A 23,387-nucleotide genomic window follows, 5' to 3' on the forward strand; every position below is an offset into this window, starting at 1 on the left:
TTGTAGTACAAATGATAAAGAACTGATTATTAATGCTATGAAGGAAAGGGTACTGAAGCAAAGCTAAAAGGAGTGGGAGTAACAGTGATATTAAATGGTTAGCTATGGAAAAGAAGGAGGGAGTATAAATGTTTAAATTTCGAGAATTAAGTCTATTAAACTGAAAAAGTGGAATTCCATAGGTGGGTTATAACAAGTGTTTATGCACATGGGGTGAGGATACAGGGAAGAGATTTTGGGATGGTCTGAGTAAATGTTTAGAGGGTTTTACATCAGGTAGAGAATAATTGTGAGTGACTTAATGCTAAAATAGGAGAGAGTGTTGTACAAAACACAGTTGGTAAAGTTTAGAGTGCCAGGGAAAATGAAAATGGGGTCCTCTTAATAGGATAAGTCTATGAGACATAATGTAATGTGCTACGACAGCAATTTACTAGACTGTATAATTGTGGATAACAAGTTTATAGGTAGGCTTCTTGATGTGCATTTTTTATAGAGGACAATCTGATTTGGTAGCTACAGTAAAAGACAAGCAAAAACAAACTTAGGGAGACAGTGGGAAATGAAAGTAACCCTTAGCAAAAATGTGGAATACAGAAAATAAGGTCAAAATGGCATGGGGTAGATTTAAGAAATCAGTGCTAATATGTTTAGCACTGATTTGTAATTATATGACGGTGGGTATGGTTTCGAAGAAGTGATAGAATGATTACAGAAAGGGGGTATTAAGGAGAAGTTAGCATATGAAAGGTTTGTTGCAATGCAAAAAAAAAAATACATATATATATACAGAAGGCGGCTGAGGATATAGAGTGAAAGGGTGAGATAAAACAAGTGATGGAGTGCAAAAGAAAAGCCAATGGAAGAATGGGAGAGTCTTTTCAGCAAATTTTGCTATGACTAAGAAACAGTTTGGGATAGAATATAGTGCTCATCATCCCATTCACCTAAGGACAAAGCAATCAGGTAACCTCACTAAGGATTCAGCTTACCTGACCCTCACATATACCTTGCCTATACGAACCTATGTTTTTCATGCCCCATGTATATATGGGGCGAACAGTGTTCCAGGGTCAAAACTTTTCTACAACAAATTAATCATACTCACAAGAAAGAGCTACACCACAGGGATGTCATACAGTGCTGGGGAAATGGGAAGTGCTTGCTAGAGTTGGGAAATAAGAGGTAGTGTAGCTGCAGATCCTTGGATCAAGAATTCTCCATCAACATCAAGGCAACCCTTCTGAAGGGTAAAGGCAATAATAGTGAAAAAATTTAGTTGTGTATTCTTCAGACTCATCACTCATATCAAACTTTCCTACAGAGCTTTCCCCCAGTTTCTATTTTAAAATTGAAGTTACCCATAATTTTCAATTAGTGATTCACATTTTGTTAATCATGGTAAGGTATCAATAGTGTGCTTGAATTTCTTCATCTAGGTAATCTGATTGAAGTGTATGCCTGCAAAATCCGAAGCTCATGCCAATTTCACATACAAACCCATATGTATATACAGATACGTACACACATTTATATTTGAAAAAATTAGCTAAAATTGTAATGGAACAAATTGTGCTATATATCTTTTTTTTTTCTATTGAACTTTTGGTGGCTTTAAATAGTTAACCATCATTATTTTTTTAATGAACTTCATAATCATTCCAGAAAAGGCAGAATTTATTTATTGTAATGGCTAGATTTTTAATTACTGATTGCTTATATTGTATCACTTATTATTTCTCTCATTAGTGAGGTTTTTGACCTAGAAATGTATATGGTGTTATTATTTGCTCAAGAAAATTTATTGTGTACCGGGATAAATTTGCTCAAACTTATATGTACTGTATGAGATTTTAAAAAATTATTGTACTGTGTGTTGACTCAAGTTTCATTCCCACATCCTTTGTCTTATACAATCCAGCACATTATACACTACATGTGTTTTTTTAGGGAGAATCTGTTAAAAGAGTAAAACTACTGTAAAAAATGTTTGTAAAGAATTCTCTCATTAACTGACATACAGTGGAACTTCGACTTACGAGTGTCCCGATATACAAATTTTTCAAGGTAAGAGCCATCGCTTGGTCGATTTTTTGCTCTGAGTTACGAGCAAACATCCAAGTTATGAGAGAGCTTACCCTACTTCCCCCCTCAACCCACAACCCATACACCTCACTTGTTTATCCATGATTTCATGCTTTAATTCCATGAACATCTCCCTCTTTTTCTTCTCAGCACTGTTCTTTGCACCTACTTTCCTAGGACCCATGGTTAGAAAATAACTAGAAAATACAAACACGAGGGAAATGCTTCAACGGCGAGGTAAACAGTGCACTGCGCCAACTAGTACTAGTGGCAGTGTTCTGAAGCTCCTCAGTATTATAATTATTATTATTATTATTAATTTAGGGAACTGCAGCATAGATTCAATTCCCAAGATCAAAAGCCCCTCACCAGCATCAAGGTTCCTTGATTCAATTCCCAAGATCAAAAGCCCCTCACCAGCATCAAGGTTCCTTGATGCTGGTGAGGGGCTCTTTATCTAGGGAATTGAATCTGTGTTCCGGTTCTCTAAATTAATAGTAATAATAATAATAATAATAATAATAATAATAATAATAATAATAATAATAATAATAATAATAAAACCTAGGTAGTAGGTTGGTAGACAGCAACCGCCCAGGGAGGTACTACCGTCCTGCCAAGTGAGTGTAAAACGTAAGCCTGTAATTGTTTTACACGATGGTAGGATTGCTGGTGTTTTTTCTGTCTCATAAACATGCAAGGTTTCAGGTACGTCTTGCTACTTCTGCTTACACTTAGGTCACACTACACATACATGTACAAGCATATGTATACACACCCCTCTGGGTTTTCTTCTATTTTCTTACTAGCTCTTGTTCTTGTTTATTTCCTCTTATCTCCATGGGGAAGTGGAACAGAATTCTTCCTCCGTAAGCTATGCGTGTTGTAAGAGGCGACTAAAATGCCAGGAGCAAGGGGCTAGTAACCCCTTCTCCTGTATATATTACTAAATATGAAAGGAGAAACTTTTGTTTTTCCTTTTGGGCCACCCCACCTCGGTGGGATACGGCTGGTGTGTTGAAAGAAAGAATAATAATAAAAATAATAATAATAATGAAGAGCTTCAGAACACCGCAACTAGTACAAGTTGGCACAGAGCACTGTTTACCTTGCTGTGGAAGCATTTCTCTCGTGCTTTGCTTGTATTTTCTTAAGTTATTTTGCCAAATTTCTTTTTTCTAGCCATGGGTCCTAAGAAAGTAAGTGCAAAGGACAGTGCTGAGAAGAAAAAGAGGATGACGTCCATTAAATTACAGCACGAAATCATAGATAAACATGAGCGAGGTGGTGTGCGGATTGTTTGGGAAACAGTATGAGCGTAGTAGCAAGTAGCCCATCTTCCACTCTTCACCTCCACCAGCATATGTACACTTTATAAAACCAGTTTATTTCTTTATATTCTCTGTTATGTTTTATACAATATTTCTTATTTATATATACAGTGGACCCTCGACCAGCGATGGCATCGATTAACGATAAATCTGACTAGCGATACATTTTATCACAAAAATTTTGCCTCGATTAGCACTAAAAAATTCGACCAACACTATTCGTTCCGTCTGAGACGCGTCCACTTTTGGCCAGTGTTTACAAGCCAGCCAGCCACAGCGGTCACTTCCAAGCATACAATCGGAACATTTCATATTATCACAGCCTTTTTAGTGATTGCACTTGCAAAATAAGTCACCATGGGCCCCAAGAAAGCTTCTAGTGCCAACCCTACAGCAAAAAGGGCGAGAATTGCTATGGATATGAAGAAAGAGATCATTGCTAAGTATGAAAGTGGAGTGCATGTCTCCGAGCTGGCCAGGCTGTACACAAAACCCCAATCAACCATCGCTACTATTGTGGCCAAGAAAACGGCAATCAAGGAAGCTGTTCTTGCCAAAGGTGCAACTATGTTTTCGAAACTGAGATCGCAAGTGATAGAAGATGTTGAGAGACTGTTATTGGTATGGATAAACGAAAAACAGATAGCAGGAGATAGCATCTCTCAAGCGATCATATGTGAAAAGGCTAGGAAGTTGCATGACGATTTAATTAGAAAAATGCCAGCAACTAGTGGTGATGTGAGTGAATTTAAGGCCAGCAAAGGTTGGTTTGAGAGATTTAAGAATCGTAGTGGCATACATAGTGTGATAAGGCATGGTGAGGCTGCCAGTTTGGACCAAAAAGCAGCTGAAAAATATGTGCAGGAATTCAAGGAGTACATAGACAGTGAAGGACTGAAACCTGAACAAGTGTTTAATGGTGACACTGACAATGTTGTGAAACATTTTAGGAATGTCATAAAGGAATGGGAGGTACAGGCCTCTATGGGCAGATATGTTGTGCGACAGAGGTCCAGTGACTCTCAAGCTGGTCCTAGTGGCATTAAAAGAAGAAGGGAAGTAACCCCAAAAAAGGACTTGCCACCTCAAGTCCTAATGGAAGGGGATTCCCCTTCTAAACACTAAGACCATCAACACACTCCCCTCTTCCCATCCCATCAATCATCACCAGATCTTCAATAAAGGTAAGTGTCATGTAACTGTGCATGTCTTCTTCAGTTTGTGTGTATTAAAATTAATATTTCATGTGTTAAAATTTTTTTTTTCAATACTTTTGGGTGTCTTGCACGGATTAATTTGATTTCCATTATTTCTTATGGGGAAAATTAACTTGACTAACGATTATTCTGACTAACGATGAGCTCTCAGGAACGGATTAATAGCGTTAGTCGAGGGTCCACTGTACACTGTTTCAGTGTTTTCCTTATGAAACTAGTGATATAGTGCAGTTACCCTCACAAACACTCTGTTTTCTCTTATAATAAGAGCATGGGAAGATATATAGTCAGAGCAGAAGTGGCAATGGCCACCTTCGCTGCCACCACTAGTCACATAATGACATACACCTACCATCCGACTTACGACCTGCTGGGCTGGGCCGGCTGATGCACACAGCTGTACAATATTTGACAGTACTCGCGGCGGCAATGTGTCATGCAGGCAGCATCAGTTTGAGTAACCCTGCCTTATCAGCAGCATCATACTGTATTAACTGTACTAACTGGAGAGTAAATTTCACCATGGCCCCTAAGATGAGGTCTGAAACTTGCACTGGAGATTGTGGCAAGAAAGGCTCTTACTCTCGAACTCTCTTACTTGTTTTCACTGTTGCACATAAACCTGTCTGTATCTGTCTGCCTGTATATGTCTGTATCTCTGTGTGTCTGTTTATCTGTCTGTCTACTAGTGTGTCTGTCTTTCTGTCTACCTGTGTGTCTTTATGTCTACCTGTGTGTCTGTCTTTCTGTCTACCTGTGTGTCTGTCTACCTGTGTCTGTCTTTCTGTCTACCTGTGTGTCTTTCTGTCTACCTGTGTCTGTCTTTCTGTCTACCTGTGTGTCTTTCTGTCTACCTGTGTCTGTCTTTGTCTACATGTGTGTGTCTTTCTGTCTGTCTACCTGTGTGTCTGTCTTTCTGTCTACCTGTGTGTCTGTCTTTGTCTGCTTGTCTGTCTCAGAGCCACTCATTAAGAGTGTACTTGGTCTTGAAGACGCCATATTAATAATGATAATAACAATAATAATCACTGAGGCGCATTAAATGTATATAAAACGTTAATATAGACATTTTGCTTAATCCATCTATGATTTTTTTTTTTCAAAATTATATAGTAAACATGCTACATAACATATAAATTAACAAATATGAGATGTTTTTCTGGTCGGCTTGACAGTGAACAGGAATCATTCGTGTCCGGGCTGGTAACAACAACAACAACGTTTGTTTACATAACTCGTGAACATTCTACATTCTCATTCTCTCTCTCATTTATTCATTTAATCTTGTTTACTCACCTCTCACTCTACATTAAAACTACAGATATTTTAAGGTAAGTAATGAGTGGACACAATTATTATATTATAGCTTAATAATAATAATATTAATATTAGTACATATGTATTATTGTAATAATAATGATTATTATTATTATTAATATTAATTTAGGGCACTGGAGCACAGATCCACTGTATAGCACTTTGTCTGGAGTTTTTGGGTTATCCTAGGTAATTTATAATATGTATGATAACTTTGAATTTGAATTTGAATTTGAATTTGACTTACGTGTACCAGTGAGAGAGAGAGAGAGAGAGAGAGAGAGAGAGAGAGAGAGAGAGAGAGAGAGAGAGAGAGAGAGAGAGAGAGAGAGAGAGAGAGAGAGAGAGAGAGAGAGAGAGATAGATAGATAGATAGATATAGATATAGATATATATATAGATATATATATATATATATATATATATATATAGATAGATATATATAGATATAGATATATATATATATATATATACAAAGAGACAGCCACATTCGGTCAGCCAGTCAGCCAACTACCCACCCACCCATCATCCAGCCACCCACCCAGCCACCCACCCACCCACCCACCCACCCACCCATCCAGCCACCCACCCACCCACCCATCCAGCCAGCCACCCACCCCGCCAACCACAGACCCGGCCAACCACAGACCCGGCGACCCGGCAACCCAGCCAGCCAGCCGGATAAGTATTACACATGTTGCAGAGTTGTTTCTCTTTACTTAGGGTATAGGTTACACAACATTCTGGCAGGATGACACTACCAGTGGTATTCTCCCATTCCACTGTGTCGACAATACATAAAGATAATAGTAACATATGATACTGTATGCGATGTAAAATTTACAATACATATCACTACCATGTATACATTATATACAGTACATAAATAATTAAAATACAACAATAGAAGTAAATTATGGTAAAAAGAATGAAATAATGATTGTACATTACATTACAGTATTATGTAGGTAGTTTATATAGGAAAGTTTTGACATTATGCCCTACCCAATATGTCAGCAATTTTCAAAGGTTCAACTTACGTCCATTTCGACTTACGACCGGTTGGTTGGAACCAAGCTCGGTCGTAAGTCGGATGGTAGGTGTACTTTATTCATTCTAGAGTATTTATCATGTTTCTATGCTAATTATATTGTTTATTATGTCATATTAGATGAACTATGACAGATCAATAAACTGTCGAGTTGATATTAGCATCAAACTGAAGTATTTTGTTCTGCCTCCCGAGAGCAGGAATTCCGCTGGAATGGATTAATGGCATTTCAATTAATTTAAATAAGGAAAATTGATTTAATATACAAGCAAACTGAGTTACGAGCTAGGTCAAGGAATGGATTAAACTCGTAAGTCGAGGTTCCACTGTATGGTAGTTTTACTTCACATGTTAAGTATTGTAATTAATACTGAGATGACCAGAGGCACTCAAAAATAACTATGCCTTTACCTATGTTTCTTATCATACTTTTGCCCTAATATGTTACCTCTTGACAAATTACTTTGTGGAACCACTTTGACCCCTCCACCCCTCACACACACACACACAAAAATACCTACAGTAGGCCTACTGGCATTCACCCATTCTCACAGGTATTTGTCTGACCTGGTTTTAAAGCTATAAAAAAAATGCTTATTTCATTGACAATATTTGGTTATTTATTCCATTGTCTACAATAAAGTAAATTACATGTGGATGATATTTTTTTTTTTTAGGTGTCAAGGTTTTACAGTCTTCCCATGACAACACTCCTTTTACTCATCCTTTGTAAGGAAGTGTCTTTATGCTAGTGAAAGGCTCTTGATTCTGAGACTTGGAGCAAACCTTCCATGGATTAAACCTAATTATCCCCATTTCCAAGATTATGTATGAACCTTACAGGTCTGATGCTTTCCTATGAATATAACAGTTTACCTCCCATCTGCACTCACACATACCAGGTACTAGGCTGAAGTCTTTCCTTACCTGCCATATATTTTCAGCCATAAGATGGTTCAGGAGGGGCTAATTAACAGATAAGGGCTAAATTAGCCATTTCCTGCACAACAGTCAATAAAAGTCAACAGTGTTTTCATATCGTCTGCAGAGCTTAAATATGAGGATAACAAAGATAACATGACATACAAATTGTTCATCATCTTGTGAACCACAGGTTCTGATCATGTCTGTGTGAGAGGCACTTCATTACAATAATGGTATACAATACTGAAAAGTTGATGAATAAGACATATGGGCAACACTGGGGTGTCTCTACTTAGGAATATTTTTTGCCTGCATAGCAGGCTTTTTCACTTTAATACAGAGGTCATTATTATACTGAAAATGCTTATGAGCATTCTGAATATGAGGGATCACTAAAAGCTCCAAACTAAGAATGAAAACATGATGGCATTTCGAATATGAGATTTTATGATTTGTTCCAATACTGTGGTGCAATATTGTGATTTTTTATTCTGCAGTAGCTTTAAGCAGACCGCTACTTTAGCTAGGAATATTGTTTATTAGTCATTGTATAAGTACTGCACCTGCTTTAATGTTTGTTATAACTGATGTGGAGTGCATTGGCGGCGTAGATTACACAAGGAGTTGACAAGTGCAGGCAGTATTGTGCGACGATGACGACGGGATAGGGCCTCCATGAAATTCAGGTGGTCACCAGCACTCCATCCATAAATAACACCAGTCTGTAAAATAATTATTATTCAGTATAAATCGTATATACTTTTCATTTGCATTTAATTTTTTGTCTTACTGTTAAATATTCTGCTAAGATAAACATAGATTTGATACTAAATATTATTCTTAATTTATAATAGATTAGTACAGTGGAACCTCGGTTTTCGTTTGCCCTGGTTTTCATCAAATTTGGTTTTCGATGACTATTTTCATCAAAATATTGTCCCAGTTTTCGTTCAACACCTCGGTTTTTGTCCACCATACCAAACATGTCCGTCTGCCCGCACCCTCACAAAGCATCCCACACAAGCATTCTGAGTCAGTCTGGCTTTGTTTCTCGTCAAGTGAACATTACCCTATGCATTCATACGAAACACTTCGTAATAATCCATTGCTGTTTGTGCTTGTTTACTGAGTGCGACTGCTAAATAAGTCACCTTGGGGTCAAAGAAAGTTCCGAGTGCTAGCCCTTCGATAAAGAAGGCGAGAAACACGACAGAATTCAATGGTGGTAGAGGGCGGTAGTGATGGTGGTAGTGGTTGTGATGGTGGTAGAAGGTGGTAGTGATGGTGGTAGAACATGGTAGTGATGGTGGTAGAGCATGGTAGTGATGGTGGTAGTGATATTGGTAGAGGGTGGTAGTGATGGTAGTAGAGGGTGGTAGTGATGGTGGTAAAGGGTGGTAGTGATGGTGGTAGAAAGTGGTAATGATGGTGGTAGAGAGTGGTAGTGATGGTGGTAGAGAGTGGTAGAGGGTGGTAGTGATGGTGGTAGAGATAATCTCTCCTCCCTCTCCCCTCCTCACTGTCTTCCATACTCCAACAAGAGTTTTCAATAAAGGTAAAAGTGATTTAAATGTTCATTTATCCATTTCATTAGTGCTTTATATTTATTTCTCATTGTTTTCTGTATGTAAAACTATAGTTATTCTCTATAAAATGTATTTTTTGTTAATATTTTTGGGTGTCTGGAACAGATTAATTGGATTTACATTATTTTTTATGAGAAATATTGCTTCGGTTTTTGTTGAATTCAATTTTCGTCAGACTCTCTGGAACGAATTAAAGATGAAAACCGAGGTTCCACTGTACAGAGTATGTACTTTAAAAATTTTATAAAAATTTACAACATTTTAATACTTACTGGTATATATATTTTTTCTGTTTAGAGGAGCACATTTTTCAATTTAATCAATACTAAAATATACAATTTTTATTGCACAATGACTTTCCATCTTACCTGCAAAGCAACAAGAGATTTGTAAGACCCTGCATACTTGATGATAACACCCTTCATATGTCTGAGAAGAGCAACAACAAAATACACAGCATAGTCAGGTCCTTGAAGCAGCACCAGGATCAAATAGTGACACACCTCCACCCAGGGCAGCACACCAAGAAATATACATCGGACCCACTCCCCGACAACATTCCACAAACATGTCTCGCTGGCCTGTCAACATAAATTTAACAGGATTAAAAATAGACAATGATATGGAGTCAAACAAAACAATGGAGAGTAAAAAGTTGCATTATAATGACTGGAACAATTGATAAATAACCCACACTTAGGAAAGGAACATTATGATGACATTTCAGTCCATCTTGGATCACTGTCAAGTCACAAGTGAACAATAGAAAAAAATAGAGAAGGCCAGAAGACAGGATGGGAGGAGGAAGGGGGAAGAATGGAATAGTAGTGGTGGTGGTGGTATTACTACTACTACCACCACCACCATCACTTAGTTTAGACCAATTCCTGTCCTTGAACCAACCTAATTCCTGGCTATTTTGTTAATATGCCTTCAATACTATCCACTGATCACAAAAATACTGCCTATTCAATATCAGAACTACCCTATTAAGCACCCATAAGTTGGCAATTTGGCCAATTTTACACTACTGTATTTTCAACAAATTCTTAGTCACTAACAACTTTCTCTCTGTTCACTAACCATGTTCTCGAGTCTCCTATATAACACTTGCCCTCCATTATGAATACATCACTCACAAAAAAATAAAAAATCCCTATTGCTCAGTTAATAAATTATTACCATGAATGCTTGGTCATGGTTTAAATCGTCCAAATTGAGGCAGACGTAGTAAAGACTCCTAAAACAGACTGAGGAGTTGGAGACCCCCCTACCCTGACCAGGAAAATTGCCCAAAATCAACCATTTCTTGCCAATTTAATGTCTATTACAGGCCACCTATAGTCTTAAACTAACCAACATCTTTTCCATTTCACTATTATGTCTGTTGGTCTATCTATTAACACCAAGAAACAGCCAATAAAAACATGAAAATCACCCTAAAAAAAAAAAATGCCCCTAAGTCACTATTTTAACTCAAAAGCAGGCTCAAGGGCAGCCATTCCCATTATGCACTGTGTCAGGATTTTTGTTATATTGTGTACACCTACTGCACAGACCCATTCTCATAAGTCTTTACCAAACTCTGCCACTCACAGCAAATTTGAGGGCACTATGAATTATGTGCAAATCTACAGAACTGACATTGATCCCACTGCCATACTGTTGTATATATAGGTGACTGACAGTTAAGTGGTTAACATCTTAACATTTATAAAATTAGCCACTTCTACTTTAAATTAATGCATTTTACCAAACAATCAATCGTCACTACATGTATCTTTGCAATAGCATTTTTAACCTATTTCCTAATTTTGCAGGAAGGGAGAAAGGGGGCATTTACAGGGAAAGGATGAAAAAATATTCAAATAGCTATAAGTAGCATATAATTTTTACCTGCAAAGCCAAGTAGAGAGTTGGAATTTCTATACTCAAAACAAGTTGGACATTATGGATGATTCCTGCCAAGGTCATCTGTCCAGGCATTATTTCATGCGAGTTTGTCAGAGAGTCTGCAAATGAGGGCCATAAAACACCCCCAACAAGCAGCCCACTCAAATTTGCTAAAGCACAGCGGCATCTGGAAAAAAAAAATTAAATACTGTACCATACAATTTTTCTTTTAACACACCAGCCATATCCCACAAAAATAGGATGACCTCCTCATCCCCCCTTCCCCCAACAAAAAAAAAAAAATCACCATCATACAATGATTAGCAGGCATTACTTCCCACCTCTAGGAATCAAGTCCAGCTAACCAGTTTTCCCTCAATCCCTTCATAAATGTTACCTTGTTCACACTCCAACAACTCATCAAGTCATGAAAACCACTTCACTCCAATCTTAAATTAAAATTAAAAATTTAAATTATTTAATTCTTAAGAGCCAAACAAATAAAGTAGCTATACATTTAAAATTATTACATTTTGAGTTTTATCTTATTATAATACAGAAATAATTTGATACAATAAAAGTCTCAGAAGAAAGCCAGTAATTATGAAAATGCATTATAGGTAATCTAGTTCTCGATACTGCCTGTATCTAGAACTAGAATAAAATTTACATCAGTATAGCTTGGTAGCTAATGTGAGGGTAGGACAAAAACCCAGGGTAAAAACTCATAGGACAACCCATCTAGGCAGAAGAAAGGAAAGGCAAAGAAAATACAATGGAACCTCGGCTTTCATAGGATTCGTTTTTTTTTCTTTCATAGGATTCATTTTTTTTTGTCGAAATTTTGTCCCAGTTTTCGTACATCCGCTTGGTTTTCATAGAGCTGACAATGGTCCATCATACCAAATGTGTCCGCCTAAGCGCGCCCATACAAAGCATCCCATGCATTCTGACTCAGTCTGGCTTTGTTTCTTGTTGAGCGAGCATTACCCCAACTTATGCCTAGAACAGATTAACTTGGTGGCACTCGATGTATGCACAAGGCTTATTCCTCTAAGAAAAAGGAGGAGTAGATGTAAAATAGAAAGAGACAGGCGCTCCCTTTACAGGCGACGGAAAAGAATAACAGAGCGGCTAAAAGAGGTCAATATACCTGAAATGCATAGGGAGACAATGGTCAGAGAAATTGCAAGCATCGAACTTAAGCTAAAGGAATCTTATAGGAGTCAGGAATCGCGGGAAGAACTAAAAGCCATAAATGAAATCGAAAGAAACCCAAAGTATTTCTTCTCCTATGCCAAATCAAAGTCGAGAACAACGTCCAGTATTGGGCCCCTACTTAAACAAGATGGGTCCTACACAGATGACAGCAAGGAAATGAGTGAGCTACTCAAGTCCCAATATGACTCAGTTTTTAGCAAGCCACTAACCAGACTGAGAGTCGAAGATCAAAATTAATTTTTTATGAGAGAGCCACAGAATTTGGTTAACACAAGCCTATCCGATGTTATCCTGACGCCAAATGACTTCGAACAGGCGATAAATGACATGCCCATGCACTCTGCCCCAGGGCCAGACTCATGGAACTCCGTGTTCATCAAGAACTGCAAGAAGCCCCTATCACGAGGTTTTACCATCCTATGGAGAGGGAGCATGGACACTGGGGTCGTCCCACAGATACTAAAAACAACAGACATAGCCCCACTCCACAAAGGGGGCAGTAAAGCAATAGCAAAGAACTACAGACCGATAGCACTAACATCCCATATCATAAAAATCTTTGAAAGGGTCCTAAGAAGCAAGATCACCACCCATCTAGAAACTCATAAATTACACAACCCAGGGCAACATGGGTTTAGAACAGGTCGCTCCTGTCTGTCTCAACTATTGGATCACTACGACAAGGTCCTAGATGCAATAGAAGACAAACAGAATGCAGATGTAATATATACAGACTTTGCAAAAGCCTTCGACAAGTGTGACCATGGCGTAATAGTGCACAAAATGCTTGCTAAAGGAATAACAGGAAAAGTCGGTCGATGGATCTATAATTTCCTCACTAAGAGAACACAGAGAGTAGTAGTCAGTAGAGTAAAGTCCGAGGCAGCTACGGTAAAAAGCTCTGTTCCAAAAGGCACAGTACTCGCTCCCATCTTGTTCCTCATCCTCATATCTGACATAGACAAGGATGTCAGCCACAGCACCATGTCTTCCTTTGCAGATGACACCCGAATCTGCATGACAGTGTCTTCCATTGCAGACACTGCAAGGCTCCAGGCGGACATCAACCAAATCTTTCAGTGGGCAGCAGAAAACAATATGAAGTTCAATGATGAGAAATTTCAATTACTCAGATATGGTAAACACGAGGAAATTAAATCTTCATCAGAGTACAAAACAAATTCTGGCCAAAAAATAGAGCGAAACACCAATGTCAAAGACCTGGGAGTGATCATGTTGGAGGATCTCACCTTCAAGGACCATAACATTGTATCAATCACATCTGCTAGAAAAATGACAGGATGGATAATGAGAACCTTCAAAACTAGGGATGCCAAGCCCATGATGACACTCTTCAGGTCACTTGTTTTATCTAGGCTGGAATATTGCTGCACACTAACAGCACCTTTCAAGGCAGGTGAAATTGCTGACCTAGAAAATGTACAGAGAACCTTCACGGCGCGCATAACGGAGATAAAACACCTAAATTACTGGGAGCACTTGAGACTCCTGAACTTGTATTCCCTGGAATGCAGGCGGGAGAGATACATGATTATATACACCTGGAAAATCCTAGAGGGACTAGTACTGAACCTGCACACGAAAATCACTCACTACGAAAGCAAAAGACTTGGCAGACGATGCAACATCCCCCCAATGAAAAGCAGGGGTGTCACTAGCACGTTAAGAGACCATACAATAAGTGTCAGGGGCCCAAGACTGTTCAACTGCCTCCCAGCATACATAAGGGGGATTACCAACAGACCCCTGGCAGTCTTCAAGCTGGCACTGGACAAGCACCTAAAGTCGGTACCTGACCAGCCGGGCTGTGGCTCGTACGTTGGTTTGCGTGCAGCCAGCAATAACAGCCTGGTAGATCAGGCTCTGATCCACCAGGAGGCCTGGTCACAGACCGGGCCGCGGGGGCGTTGACCCCCGGAACTCTCTCCAGGTAAACTCCAGGTAATTACCCCATGCATTCGGATAACATTTCATAATAATCCATTGATTTTTGAGCTTATTTATCGAATGTGACTGCTAAATAAGCCACCATGGGGCCAAAGAAAGTTCGGAGTGCCAGCCCTTTGATAAAGAAGGAGAAAAACATGATGGAATTCAAGAAAGACCTCGTAACAAAGTACAAAAGTGACGTACGTGTGACAACCTTATGCCTATTGTGGAATCTATTGTGTCTTTGGGGAAGTCCATGGGGGTTCGATGTGAGTGGCCAGGATGTGAAAGAGTTGGTGGACAACCACAGGGAAGAGCTGACTACTGAAGAGCTGCAAGACCTTCAACTGGAACAGCAACAGACAGCAGCTGAGGAAGTTGCTTCAGAGGAGGAGGAAGAAAGAGGGGACAATGTGCCTTCTTCAGTGATTAAGGACATGTGTGCAAAGTGGAATGAGTTGCAAAGTTTTCTGGAGAAATATCACCCTAACAAAGCTGTTACAAGCTGTGTCTGCAACATGCTCAATGACAATGCCTTGTCCCATTTTTAGCAAATCTTAAAAAGATGCCAGAAACAGACCTCTCTGGACAGATATTTGTGTGACAGGGGTCCAGTAACTCTCAAGATGGTCCTAGTGCCAGTAAAAGACAAAGAAGAGAAGTAACCCCAGATTGGGCCTTGATACCTGAAGTCCTTAACCCGTAAACGGTCCAAACGTATATATATACGTTCACTACCCCAGTGCCCCGAAATATTTTGAAAGATAAATTTTTTTTTTTTTATATATAAAAAAAGAGCACATTTTTCTAAGTGTTATAGGATAAAAAAAAAATTTTAGGGTCAGTACTTACCAAGACATGAGGCCGCGAAGTTGGCACTTGGCGATCACCTGACGGCAACATGGAGCGCTGCTGCATGCAGAAACTCTGCATATTTACCGTCTTTTTCCATATTTTTTTTTACCTTTCTTGATTTTCATGATATGATTCTTATGTTTTACAGTAATTCTTTTGATTTCAATGTTAATTGTTGCTTATACACCAATAATATATACAAAATTAATATCATATTGTCACAGGCACATGTACACACTGACAGGTGATTTTGCACACCTGGCTGAATCACACATTATTATCTAGAACTATATACAAGTATTTACATGTCCAACTTATGTTTCTAGAACTCCATGATTGTATGATACTCCATGAAGCATGGATTCATACAGAGTGCCACCCCACACTGGTTACAAATGTATCGTGTGTCCTTCCGCTGTTAGGGTCATTTTGTGGTGGTAGCACACACAACACACTTTTTCTGGGAATGCTTCTTCTTTGGGGTAGGTGGTATTGGTACCAAGTAGTGACAGTTAGGGATGATTCGGTCTGGCACTTCCCCCACTCGCTGTGGTTGTGGTTGGGGGACAGGTTGTGGTGTGACAGGTTGCTGATGAGGGGCAGGTACAGGTGTGGTACCATACTTTTTTGCTATCTGTTTTACGATATTCAGGGAGAATTCTGCAAAATGTTGTCGTTTTCCAGTCTTTATTTCATACATATTGAATGCATTGAGCACTGCAATGTCTACAAGGTGAAAAAAACAGTTTTCTATACCATTTGCGACTCCTATGCAAACAGTCAACGAACTCTATCATCATGTCACACTTGTCAACGAGTCGCATATTGTTTGTATGGTTGACAACAGCAGGTGGCTTGACAATACGTTCATTGGTCTCCCTGTTCACTTTGTCTGTTTGTACTATCTCGTTTCTGCGGATGGTTGACAGCAATGTCACGTCCCGTTTGTCATGCCACGTCAGTGCCATGATGTCATTGGCATGAAATGCTTGCGCTGCACCTTCAATACTGCCTCCACTGAACCTTGGCATATGTTTTCTATTCCTTCTCACTGTTCCACATATATCAGTATTGTTTACACGTAGGAAATCAGCAAGCATAGGGCTGGTATACCAGTTGTCTGTTTACAATGTATGGCCCTTGCCAAGGTATGGTTCCATCATTTTTCGAACATCACCAGAAATGCCCAACATGCGCCTGGTATCGTTGAGTGTTTTTCCCGGTACATACAATCACATCCAACGCAAGACAAGCATCCCTTGAACAGAATTAAGGACTCGTCAACATGCTCTTGAAGGGATAAAACTAGGCACTGAATTTCTGCTTCATATAGATAAACACCTCCTGGATTTTGTATAGAAGGTCATTTCTGTTGGGCCTATTCCTGTCTGAGAAGTGCAACATTCGTAGCAACAGAATGAATCTGTTGCAGGGAAGAAGGTCATGGAAGACAGGAGTACTGATAAAGTAGTCTGTGGCCCAGTAGTTACATATATTGTTCTTATAGGTATGTGGCATAAGCATGACAGTGGCAAGGAATAAATACATTTCATCCACTGTTGTATCTTTCCATCTGCGCAGCCGTGATGATTCCCCAACCTCTGGTGTATTGTCCATGATATAGCGGTAATAATTGTTCGTCTGGGTCACTATCAAGTTCATTATAGGCTCGTCAAAGTATAACTGGAAAAAGTCAAACTCTGTAGACTCATTCATTATGGGACATTCTGGCAGGATGCCACTTCCACTCGCATCAAAATCAAAAGGCTCTGGCACGAATATACTTTGTGTCCAGTTCCACTCTCGGTCACATGGTGCAGGGTGGACCTCTGGCATGGGGCGTGGGGGAGCAGGAGGGAGGACAGGAGTGGAGGCAGCACATGGTTGAGGGGATGCCAGGTGGTCCTTTGTCTGTCCACCCACCGCGCCATGTGGTCCAGGCACTATGCCACCCACCACTATTTCCTCCATCCCCGCATATTCACCTTCATGATCACTTTCACTATCAGTGGCAGGGGTTTTGGATCGTGACCTGCCACGACCCTTGCCGCCGACTGCAAATGGCACACTGCCTGAATGTAGGTAATGATGCCTAAAAGTACGCTTCACTGGTGAATAATGACCACTGTCACTAGACGAATCCTCTAATGGCACAAAATCAATCTCATCGTCACTTATATCACTTTCACTATCACTAAAACACCGGGAAAATGATGGTTTCCTCTTGCGTAGTTGCCTATGTGTAACACTCGCCACTCCAGAGATGCTTGGCCCAGGGTCTTGTGTGACCACATGGCCACTCCAGAAGTACTTGGCCCAGGGTCTGGTGTGGCCACACTGGCCACCCCAGAAGTGCTTGGCCTAGGGTCTGGTGTGGCCACACTGGCCACCCCAGAGGTGATGGGCTGAGGGTCATCTGGGTTATCGTCTATATTTTCACTATTTCCTTGATTATTAGTAGCCACATCTGTGTCAAATCCACTAAACAGACCTTCCATATCACTTTCCTCGAATAATAGTGCGCTAATACGACGAGGCATGAGTGAATCACGAGGATGTGCCATGATGTTGACCCAAGATGGAGCTGATTGTAACTGGTCCTACCATGCGGTACCCAGGCATCCCAGATTTTTTTGATAATGTGCACACTGAGTGCGCACATCTATTCTCTCATGTCTACGTGACTCAGGCCTATTGCACCAATTCTGAAGGAATGAAAAATAAAACGTAAATATACGTTTGCGGCAGTAGTGGTAAAAACGTATATACACGTTAGGACCGTTTATGGGTTAAGGAGGGGGATTCCCCTTCCAAACAATAACCCCTCCCCCTCCCTCTCCCCTCCTCACCGTCTTCCATATGCCAACAAGAGTCTTCAATAAAGGTAAAAGTGATGTTAAATGTTCATTTATCCATTTCATTAGTCATTTATATTTATTTCTTATTGTTTTCTGTATGTAAAACTATAGTTATTCTCTATAAAATGTATTTTTTGTTAATATTTTTGGGTGTCTCGAACAGATTAATTGGATTTACATTATTTTTTATGAGAAATATTGCTTCAGTTTTCGTACAATTCGGTTTTCGTCAGACTTTCTGGAATGAATTAATTATGAAAACTGAGGTTCCACTGTATAGGAAAGGTGAAGAGGTAAGTTGAGGAAGAGATAAAAAAAAATCAGGTCAAGTCATGAGTGTTCTGAAGTTTGGAGCATTTGATGTAATGAGAATGGATTTATATTAGGAAAGTTGTGTATAAGGGATGCTTTAACAAGATGGCAACTGTGAAGGCTAGAAGAAGGGTAGACAGTTTTAGCAGAGGACCAATTAATAGATGACCATGATCTCTAAACATGACAGAAAAGCGTATTATTAGTGTCAGCAAGTCTAACACTCCTTTTGTGCTAAGTCTGTCGGAAAGAGAGTGGCCACTTTCTCCAAAGTATTGGAGAGGATAAGAGGAGAAGGTAATGGAGTAGACCCCGGAAGCATCAGTAGCAGAAGGAGAGGTACAAACTAGATTAGTAGGAAGGGTACTGGTTTGGTGAAAAGCAAGTTTAATGTCTAAGGAATGGTAAGTTTGATGTCTAAGGAATGGAGGGAGTTGTTAAGAATTTAAGAGGTGCATACTTGCTTCATAGATGCATTCTCTCATGTCTAGGCCAAAATTTACCACTCACCATGTTTGAGGGCACTGAACTTAAAGAGCAGATCTGCGTGAGCAACACTGGCATCAATAACAGATCTACGTGGGTAAATCTCTCAACCTATGAATTTCTCATCTGTAATTTCACATCTGCCTCCTGTGAAAGCAGGGTAACTCAAAGAAGAAAACATTCATTCAATCATGGTCTTTCTAAAAGTATGCTAACATCACATTCAGAGCACCCTTAAACTGAAACATTCCTGCCCCTCTTTCAGAGTACACCTCCAAGACTCAAGTTTGGCTAATCCGTTTTCCCTAAATCCCTTCATAAAAGTTACCTTGTTCACATTCAGCACATCAATTAAAAACCACTGGTCATCATTCACCCCTATCTAACATACCCAAACAAGCCTGCAGGAGCTTCAAGCCCCTAAAACTCAAAGCCTTTGTATATATAGTATATTAAACTGTATAACTTAGTCATGCAAAGATATTAAGTACAGGTGGGCCCCACTTTACAGTGCTTTGCTGTACAGCAGTTTTCAATTATATCCATTCTTTATTTATTCAGACTTTTTGTTTTTCAGCAACCTGGCTGTATCCCACCAAGGCAGGGTGACCTAAAGAGAAAAACAAATGGTTCCCTTTTTAAATTTAGTAATGTATACAGGAGAAGGGGTTACTAGCCCCTTGCTCCCGGCATTTTAGTCACCTCTTACAACACACATGGCTTATGGAGGAAGAATTCTGCTCCACTTTCCCATGGAGATTATTCAGACTTCCTACAATAAATGTATTCACCACTCACTAAGCTAAGGACAAAAAAAATTAAGGTAATGTGTGTACTGTATATGTATTTTCTAGACCTAGCTCTAATGCTCACTTACCAGATAGTGTAGACCTGTTATCAGGCTTTTATATGCATTTGAAAGTGAAAAAAAGGCTATATTTTATTTTACAGCAATTTTTTGTTTTACAGTAGTTGTCCGGAACCTAACCAGCTGTATAAGCAGGACCTCCTGTATATATACAGTTCATTCAATAACCCAAAACTCTTGTATAAATAATATGCAGAGCAATATAAAATATGTGCATTTCTAATAATAATGATTATGATCACTTCTATACTAAATGAATCAAAATAAACATATGAATACAGTGCTAGAATTACCCTACCTCTCAACATTTCCACCATATATAAGGAATATAATCATTGTGAACCAATCACACTTGTCAGATGATGAATGAAAAATGTTTGATTGTGTGTACTTCAAGACTTCAATTAGGTTCTCACGCACATTTCCATTGGCATTCAGAATTTGAAGCTCACTACCATACCTGAAGAGTACAATATTAGCATTAATGCAACACCCAAAAAATATCAAATTTGAAGCATAATTGTTATGTATTATTAAACTACCTAATAGCACAAGTTACGTATACTCTTGGTACTTTCTGTTAGATACAGTAGACCATCGTTTAACACAGTAGTTACATTTCTGAAAAAGCTGTTTTAGTTAAAACTGTGTTAGACACACTGAAGAACTTATGGGAAAAATAGGGTTACATTAAAAGATCTAAATTCAATCCACAAAGAAAAATAAATATGCTCCAAATTTTTTCCCCTCCTGCAAATTGAACCATGTTAACTTAACTGTACAAAGTTTTATACAAAAATATGCCACAATTCTTCAATAGTGCTATAATAAAAATGTGCCAAAAAAACTGTCTTAAATGATGGTCTACTGTATCCAAGTTGTTGTCACACCTACTGTAGATCATTACTATTATTCTATTCATAAAAAGAGTTAAACCCACATGGGTCATTCAACAATGCTTGCTTACTGATACTGTGTAAAAGTTGAGGTTACATAAGGAGGGTGTGTATTATGAATGGGTTGCCATGGCATGATTTCTATTAGCATATATAATACAGTACAGAACAGTATATATATACTTAGGGTTTGTGCTGGGTTGCTTGAATGTGGGAATGGTCAGAAATTCATGTTAAAAAAAAAAAATGAGTGTTAAGAGACCGAAGGTGGATGCCATAACAGTGAGTTAAAGTTAAAAATAATGGGAGAATCTGAATGAATTGCAATTAAAGGAGTGGCTTAGAGGAAAGTGGGCCAGAGGCCCTACCCTCTCTCATATATATATATATATATATACTGGCTCCCTTCCCTTCGTGATTCTGTGTAACTAAAAGAATAAAAAGGCACAATATGTAACTGGAACAATGCACAAATAACTTATACACAGGAGAAAGAAACTTGTGACATTTTGGTCTGACTTGGACCACTAACTAGTCACAAACTGTCTGATTAGTTAATGGTCCAAGTCAGACCAAAATGTCATAAGTTTCATTCTCCAATGTGCAGGTCTGTTCTGTGTGACTAGTTAATGGTCCAAATTGAACTAAAATGTCTTCATAAGTTTCATTCTCTTTATTTTTTTTTTATTATTTTTTATTATCACACTGGCCGATTCCCACCAAGGCAAGGTGGCCCGAAAAAGAAAAACTTTCACCATCAGTCACTCCATCACTGTCTTGCCAGAAGGGTGCTTTACACTACAGTTTTTAAACTGCAACATTAACACCCCTCCTTCAGAGTGCAGGCACTGTACTTCCCATCTCCAGGACTCAAGTCCGGCCTGCCGGTTTCCCTGAACCCCTTCATAAATGTTACTTTGCTCACACTCCAACAGCACGTCAAGTATTAAAAACCATTTGTCTCCATTCACTCCTATCAAACACGCTCACGCATGCCTGCTGGAAGTCCAAGCCCCTCGCACACAAAACCTCCTTTACCCCCCCCCTCCAACCTTTCCTAGGCCGACCCCTACCCCGCCTTCCTTCCACTACAGACTGATACACTTTTGAAGTTATTCTGTTTCGCTCCATTCTCTCCACATGTCCGAACCACCTCAACAACCCCTCCTCAGCCCTCTGGACAACAGTTTTGGTAATCCCGCACCTCCTCCTAACTTCCAAACTACGAATTCTCTGCATTATATTCACACCACACATTGCCTTCAGACATGACATCTCCACTGCCTCCAGCCTTCTCCTCGCTGCAACATTCATCACCCATGCTTCACACCCATATAAGAGCGTTGGTAAAACTATACTCTCATACATTCCCCTCTTTGCGTCCAAGGACAAAGTTCTTTGTCTCCACAGACTCCTAAGTGCACCACTCACTCTTTTTCCCTCATCAATTCTATGATTCACCTCATCTTTCATAGACCCATCCGCTGACACGTCCACTCCCAAATATCTGAATACATTCACCTCCTCCATACTCTCTCCCTCCAATCTGATATTCAATCTTTCATCACCTAATCTTTTTGTTATCCTCATAACCTTACTCTTTCCTGTATTCACCTTTAATTTTCTTCTTTTGCACACCCTACCAAATTCATCCACCAATCTCTGCAACTTCTCTTCAGAATCTCCCAAGAGCACAGTGTCATCAGCAAAGAGCAGCTGTGACAACTCCCACTTTGTGTGTGATTCTTTATCTTTTAACTCCACGCCTCTTGTCAAGACCCTCGCATTTACTTCTCTTACAACCCCATCTATAAATATATTAAACAACCACGGTGACATCACACATCCTTGTCTAAGGCCTACTTTTACTGGGAAATAATTTCCCTCTTTCCTACATACTCTAACTTGAGCCTCACTATCCTCGTAAAAACTCTTCACTGCTTTCAGTAACCTACCTCCTACACCATACACTTGCAACATCTGCCACATTGCCCCCCTATCCACCCTGTCATACGCCTTTTCCAAATCCATAAATGCCACAAAGACCTCTTTAACCTTATCTAAATACTGTTCACTTATATGTTTCACTGTAAACACCTGGTCCACACACCCCCTACCTTTCTCTTATGTGCAGATTATCTGTGGACTGCATGTAATTTACGGTAATTTTACTTAGCTTTTTGTGACGGAGAGATGAGGTGTAAACAGCCGTGATCGATAGTGGTAACTCAGAGTAAACTTTATTCTGAGTCAGAATAAAGTTAGTCTGCAAGTTTGTCCTTGCTTCTACAGATATCAGACACTGTTTCTTAACACCATATTCCTCACATATGCATACCACTGAGATGGCAGATTCAACCTTCTTTATTAGTTCAAGTTTCTGCTTAACACTGAGAATCATCACATATTTCCTCTTGTCACTACCACTTGCTTTAGAAGACACTGTTAATTGTGCTTTAGTTAATATGTTTGTTAATAAAGTCACACAAAATTAAATGACAAATGTGTGTGGTGTGAGTAAGCACAAACAATAAACT

At 39.3% G+C, this 23,387-nt stretch overlaps 1 protein-coding gene across 2 annotated transcripts in view; it reads right to left on the bottom strand.

Moving 5' to 3' along the window:
• Positions 1-6,565: 6,565 nt before the first annotated feature.
• The window catches only part of LOC128698189 (protein broad-minded), a 59,657-nt gene continuing 42,835 nt past the window's right edge, over positions 6,566-23,387 (bottom strand). For both annotated transcript variants that reach the window (XM_070090224.1, XM_070090225.1), the window contains 4 exons: positions 20,253-20,414; positions 11,408-11,591; positions 9,880-10,092; positions 6,566-8,647 (listed from right to left, as the gene is read on the bottom strand). In XM_070090224.1, coding sequence (XP_069946325.1) covers positions 8,504-8,647; positions 9,880-10,092; positions 11,408-11,591; positions 20,253-20,414 — 703 coding nt within the window. In that variant the 3' untranslated portion in view covers positions 6,566-8,503. The remainder of the gene's footprint in view (positions 8,648-9,879; positions 10,093-11,407; positions 11,592-20,252; positions 20,415-23,387) is intronic.

The sequence above is a fragment of the Cherax quadricarinatus genome, chromosome 31, assembly GCF_038502225.1.
Source record: "Cherax quadricarinatus isolate ZL_2023a chromosome 31, ASM3850222v1, whole genome shotgun sequence".
In the NCBI taxonomy this organism is placed as follows: Eukaryota; Metazoa; Arthropoda; class Malacostraca; order Decapoda; family Parastacidae; genus Cherax; species Cherax quadricarinatus.